Source organism: Carex rostrata, chromosome 21, assembly GCF_964058835.1.
Source record: "Carex rostrata chromosome 21, lpCarRost1.2, whole genome shotgun sequence".
Classification (NCBI taxonomy): domain Eukaryota; kingdom Viridiplantae; phylum Streptophyta; class Magnoliopsida; order Poales; family Cyperaceae; genus Carex; species Carex rostrata.
The window spans coordinates 6355202-6362154 of NC_135938.1; the positions used below are offsets into that span (position 1 = coordinate 6355202).

At 39.3% G+C, this 6953-nt stretch overlaps 1 protein-coding gene across 1 annotated transcript; it reads right to left on the reverse strand.

Moving 5' to 3' along the window:
* Positions 1-4976: 4976 nt before the first annotated feature.
* LOC144573083 (uncharacterized) lies at positions 4977-6438 on the reverse strand. The gene is made up of 3 exons (XM_078322772.1): positions 6263-6438; positions 5167-6085; positions 4977-5071 (listed from the first exon to the last, which is right to left on the reverse strand). The coding sequence occupies exons 2-3, from the start codon at positions 6068-6070 to the stop codon at positions 4977-4979; spliced, it is 999 nt and encodes a 332-aa protein (XP_078178898.1). The 5' UTR covers positions 6071-6085; positions 6263-6438.
* Between the last annotated feature and the right edge of the window lie 515 nt (positions 6439-6953).

Consider the following 6953-nt stretch of genomic DNA (forward strand, 5'->3'; position numbering starts at 1 on the left):
AATATACAGCACAGCAGGTTGTTTCTTCATGTTCGTAAACATATTTTAAGAACCAAAAAAAAATATTAAACATATTTTGGTTTCTGGACATTTTGCTTGCATACCCTTCAAAAGTGTGTGTTTCTGTGTTTGGAACTTTTTAGAGAAACTTTTTACATGCGCCTCAAATCTTGGTTCTTTCATAGTTGCTTTCTGGCGCAGGCAAGTATATTGGAAGCTTCAATTTTTTGTTTCTATTTTTTTTTTTAATTTGTTGGGAATCAACTAATAAGTTGACTAGAAATAATCAATATTAAATCAGAAAGGAGAATTTCTTAGGTTGGCTGTTGGCATTAAAGGGATGTATTTTGACAGCAGAATTTTTTTTAATTTTTTTGGAAAAGAGGCTAGCGAGAATTAGTCATTTGTGTTTTATGTTCCTGTATGGAAATTATTTTTGAGATATGGATGGTCAAGTCACCCAATACATTTTAAATTCTTAAATATTAATAGAGAAGGGATTCAATTACCATAATTTTGAGTTACTAGAAAGTTACCATGACTATTTTTTACATTTTCAAAGTCTAAATCGCCAATCCAAACCGTTCAACATGATCTCCACAATAAAATGTGCTTGCAAATCAAATTTTACATTTTTTTGAATTTTTTTACTATTTATTAAGATTGGTCATTTTATTGTGAAAATCATGTTGAATGGTTTTGATCAACGATTTGGACTTTGAATTTGTAGAAAATTGTTCTGGTAACTTAAATTGTGGTAATCAAATCTCTTTTTATATTAATATAGAGAATTTTCGGCCATTTTTATTAATACCCAAAAAAAAAAACATTTTTACAATAATAACCTGACAATTTTTTTTTTTTTAAATCTGACCAGACCGCCGGTAATTGGGGCGGTCCGATTCCATACCAGACCGCCAGGACCCTGGGCGGTCCAGTAGGGACCAGACCGCCGGTAATTGGGGCGGTCCACTATGCTGCCAGATACCCGACCCGTTAGCCCCCCCTCCCCTTCTTCCTTTCTCTGTTTACCGAACCAGAACGAAAAAAAAAAAGAAAAGCGCAGCGCCGCGCCCCCCACCCCGCCCAGCTCCGCCACGCCCGCCCAGCTCCGCCACGCCCGCCGCTCGGCTCCGCCAGGTGCACTCTCTCTCTCTGCTGCCCCTCTCTCTCTCTTCTGCCTCTCTCTCTCCCTCTCTCTCTCTTTCTGCCTCACTCTCCCTCTCTCTCTCTCTAACCAATTTTGAATATTTTTGCCCCTCTCTCTCTCGTAGGGGTGTCTTTGTGGTACATTGATCGTGATTTGGTGCTTTTGGGAAGGTTTGGAGGCGAAGCGAAGGATCTCGAAACCGACCGCAACCCGCTGACTCGTTGTGTGTTCAAGCTATCTCAGGTAATTATCTAAATCAAAACTCGTTATGAATTGGTTGTTCCGAATTGCTTGTGACCTTCCCGGGTTGTTGATTTTCCCGGAAGGCGACCCGATTAGGGTTTAGGGTTTGGGTTAATTGGTTAAATTTGTAAATGAATTGTGTTAATTGGTTGGTTTTGTAAATTAATCGGTTGAATCTGTAAATTAATTGGTTTAGTTCGTAAGATTGTTGTTGGTTGAATTTGTATGGAATTGGGGCCATGACTTTGTTGTTGGGCTATATTTGAATAAAATTAGTTGGATATCGGCTTTAGAATTGTAAAATTGTGGTCGAATTTGTCGAATTGGTTAAAATTTGGGTTATTAATAAAAATTTATGGTTAGGGTTTACGGATAAAAACTCAAATTGATAGTTTAGGGTTTTAAGAACAAAATTGATAATTTTTAAGAATTTGTAAGAATTGATTAGGAATTATAAGTCATAACTCTGTTAAATTGTATGTTTATGGAAGCTTCTCCTTTAATAACTATTTATGTATCTATTATTCTATTTATGCACTTGTAATTGGTTATACTTATAATTTTAAGCCTTATATATCTGATATGAGGACCCTACTATTTGTAGCTTGGATTGACCACTTAAATACAAATATTAATATATTATATCATTTAATATAATGGTTCCGAATATTCTTAGGAAAATCATAATTTTTTTTTATATTATGCAACATTGTTGTTTGAATTTAGAAATTTAAAAATTGTAAGTATGTTATTTAGTTAATTATTTTTTAAATATTTCTTTTAATTATTTGTAAAAATTGTAAATATTTCTTTTAATTAATTTTTAAATATTTATTTTAATTATTTTTAAAATATTTATTTTAATTATTTTTAAAATATTTATGTCAATTATTTTTTAAATATTTTGTAATTATTTTCTAATTAGTCGTTGATTACTGTACAGTTAGTATTTAATTACGCACATAATTAGCCTTCCTAATCAATTACTGTACAGTTAGTATTTAATTACGCACATAATTAGCCTTCCTAATCAATTGTTGTCACTTGAAACCCTAGTTATAATGGCACCCAAAGTTGGAAAAAATAGAGGAAGAACTGAAACCGAACGCGAAGCAAAAAGAGCACTCATTAATAATTTTTGGACGGCTGAAGCCTACGCGATGCGGAATTTGGAAAGATTGTTTTCACCCAAAAATAATGAAGAATTTCTGAGCACTCTTGATTCATCAATTAGAAAAATGCTGATGGAAGGCTGGGTGGACAGGGTCCCTCCACCTGGATGGGGACAGTGCTGCTTATGTGAGCTGAAGGGAGATATGGTGGATATGTTCTTCTGTTATAAATGTGGCAAAGCTGTTCATCCCAATTGCATGGACCTGCATGCAGATCTGCTGAATGACGCTCGTCTCACTACGTGGGAGTGTCCTGCGTGCGTGCGTCGGGGTGAGGAAAAAAAGGGAGCAAGCTCCTCGTCTCGTAAGGCTTAGACCCCAATTGTATGTTGTTGTAGTATTTTATGTTTTAACTGTAACGGTTTGTATAATTGCTATTTGAACTGGTTGTTGCTGTATTAATTTTATGTTACCTTATTCTATGGACTCGACGGTTCTGTATTATTTAGTAATGTATATGGATTTTATGAATTTTAAATTCCTGGTATTTTAGTTGAACATGAGCTGCATTATTTTTGAATATGCTAGAAATAAGTGTATGTGTATGTGTATATTATACATATAGTTCACCAAACAAATAAAAATAAAAATAAAAATCAAAGTTATAAAAATTTACGATATCACTTCGTAAATATATCAAATATTTTATCTTTTGGCATACACATACACATATACATAATATTTTATTTTTTGAACTGTTTAATTTTTTTTTTTTAAATGTAGTATGCCTAAATCTAGACGGTGGGGACTACGGCCTACGCCTGGAGCGGGTCCGGGTGGAGCGGGCCCGTCGTCTGATGAGGATGTGGCTGGAGATGGAGCAGGATTTGAGCATCCGACTGGAGCGGGTCAGTCGTCTGAGGCCGAGCCTAGTTATCGCTGCCACGATCCTGACACCTTCAGTCCTCTTCTGTGGACCCATCATGTTAAGCACCGTGTCTCATTGGCATCTCTTGAGGTACGTGATTATTATGCGTAATGTACATATTACTAAAAAAATAACACGATTTGAGTCTCATAAATTTATAATAAATACAGGACGATGGCTTACTTATGGTGAGGCACCGCAGGTCTGAGATTCCGTTTGTTCCCCATCCGCTGATGACCCAATGCCTCTTGCAGCTTGGGTTGTATCAGATTGCCATGATGCCACAGAGTAATATCAATCCGTATCTGATGCACGGTCTAGCGGAGAGATGGCGACCTGAGACGCATACATTTCATCTCCCGCCTGGGGAGATGACAGTCACCCTCGGTGATGTGAGCGCATTGTGGGGATTGCCTATCGATGGCGAGCCCATAGGTGGCGTCTCAGACCATCCAGACCTGCAGAGGATGATACCGGAGTTGTTAGGGTGTCATCCGAATCAGCTACAGAAGAAGTTCAACAAGAAGAAGGGGGAGGAGGAAGAGGCCCGGTCTTCTGCTTACTGTATTTCTCTGAGATCACTCCGGGCTCACTTCTTCCAGAATCAGAATCAGATATTCCCTGAGACAGACGATGTTGAGGCGGTCAGGAGGTACCATTACGCTTTTCAATATTGTTAATATTGTTCATATTCGTAATCTCAATAATTTCAATGTTTTATATTGATTGTTTCATGTTGCAGGTATATTAGGGCTTTTGTGCTGGATCTGTGCGGTGCCGTCATGTTCGTGGACTCTAGCGGTGATTCGGTCCCGATTATGTTTCTCTCATTGCTGAGGGACCTTGATAAGCCTAAGAGGTGGAACTGGGGTGGAGCCGTTCTCGCCCATTTATACAGATCCCTGTGTCATGCTTGTTTGGTAAGTCTGTACTAATTTTGTTGTTACTTTAAAGTTGAAAATTCATACCGAGTTCATATTTACAGTTAAAATTTCAGGTGAAGAACAAGCAGATTCAAGGGCCACTTCTTCTACTCCAGCATTGGTCGTGGTCACATCTGCCCATATGTCGGCCAGATATACCACATCCACCTCCCCGTTGGAGAGTTCCAGACCCAGACAGATGCCCCGCATATGCTGCTATATGGGGCAGGGATCACGACTACCAGGAGACGGGCAAGGGGGTTTCTTATGTCCGGGGTCAACTCCAGATGCTCCGACATTGTAACATCGATTGGTTCCCGTATCGTGCATTTTATCGTAGCGGTCTTCTGAGTCGGTTGACATTGGAGCAGAGACCACTCTCGTTTTATCAGGGACCGTTAGTTTGTTACTGGATAGTGGAGTACCATTATCCCGATCGGGTGTCCCGACAGTTCGGCTTGGATGCCTTCATCCCGGAGTACCCGCTGATTGGTCAGGATGAGACGGACAGGTTCCACAAGTAAGTACTATCGTCAAAGGAACAAATATCGTTATCACTTTACTATTGTCATTTTAATTTCGTTTCTGGACTTTCTAATTAATTGTACTTGCAGAACGACTCACTGCAAGCCCAAAGTCGACTGGAGGCAGCGTTTCAGCTTGGAGTACGACTGGGCTGGACATCCGGAGCAGCACTTATGGAGTCCGCCATCTCCTGAACGTGAGTCTCATAGATTTTCTTTACAAGTTCATCTATGTTGGTATAGACTTGCCCTGGGGCAAGTTCACGATTGTATACAACACGAGGACCAAAGAAACTAATGTCAGCCTCTTCAAAAGCTGTGGTATCGTTGAATGTGGCGACAGGATGCCTATTCCCTCGACCCCTGATTGGGAATTTTTCTTCCCTGGACAAACCTGGTACATTTGCATCACCATCTGATAAGTCATCAGATTCCCAAATTCCTTGGTATTCATCTCCGGTTTCCATTTCTCTTTCCGGTATGGCATCAATAGCATCAACATCAATATTAGTATCATTTGGATTAACGGATAACTGTATCGGTAATGACTCTGGTATAGCTGGAAATGTAGGGATTATGGGTGTCTGTCTGGGCGGTGGTGGTGGTGGTGGTACAACTTCAGTAAACTCACGGGAGTTATGGTACCCCGGGTTGTCATAACAGGGACTGTGGTACCCCTGGTTGTCATGAGGGGAGTGGTGGTACCCCTGACTGTCATGAGGGGAGTGGTGGTACCCCTGGCTGTCATGAGGGGAGTGGTGGTACCCCTGGCTGTCATAAGCCGAATTGTCATAACCTGAAGGTCCAGCAGGGGGAGCCCTAGAAGGTCCAGCCCCAGCCGCACTAAAAGGTCTAGCCCCGGCCTGGGGAACCCTCCTGGAATATAAGTCTATCATAGCGACCCCCCTAGACTCAAATTGTTGGTACACAGCCTTCCACAACTCCTCATCTGTTATAGGAAAACTCACAAAGTAAGGTCTACCCGCCCCAGCCCGTTGTGTGTCAATTCGGGTAGCCAATTCTAATTCATACCGGTCGGGGTTCACACCAGTCTTTTCATATACTAGTTGCTTAAGTTCAATAAATGTGGTTCTTTCATTAACCTGCAAGCCGAATGAGGCATCTTTCGAGTAATACACGCCATCTGCACCCTTAATTAGCCTACCGCCCACGTACAGTGCAACCAGCATTTTGTCCTTAACAAACTACATTTAAAAAAAAACATTCATAAGAATTACAGTATAATAGATTCATTATTTTTTGGAATTTAAAAGTTAATTATAATATTACTTAAAGCCTAATTTATAGTTTTTACAGACTGCGGGTATAATAATTATTAATTAAAAATTAAACATAAAATAATTAAATAAAAAATAATATACCTGTAGCAATCGCCTCTAAATCGCTTAAAATCGCTTCAAAATCGCTCTCTCTTTCTTCTCTGTGGTTTAATAAATGATACTGTGCTAGAGAGACAGCAGACAGAGCTGCTATATGGCAGCATAGTGGACCGCCCCAATTACCGGCGGTCTGGTCCCTACTGGACCGCCCAGGGTCCTGGCGGTCTGGTATGGAATCGGACCGCCCCAATTACCGGCGGTCTGGTCAGATTTAAAAAAAAAAAAATTGTCAGGTTATTATTGTAAAAATGTTTTTTTTTTTGGGTATTAATAAAAATGGCCGGAGAATTTTCTTACGTTGTGAGTTTCGAACTCATGACTTTCTACATAGAACTCATTTGTCTTTTCCACTAAATCAAAGTCAAGTTTTTCTCTATGAAAACTATAACTCGTAATTTATACAATGTACAGAGATCAAATTAATTTGAGATATTTTTAACTTGAATAATGGCAAGGGACTATGTCTTAAATTAAATTCTCTGGGGGATCTTTGAGAGAGTTGTTTAGTGGTGTCTAAAGAAGATTGAATTGGGTGTCAGATCTGTGTCGTGCTGTTATCTGAATCATATAAAATACGAGGAATAATATAATTTTCTAAGGGGGAGGACATTATTCTCGGCAGAGTATTTTTTTTTTTTAAACTTATTTGATATGGGGAAAGGTCTGAATTGAA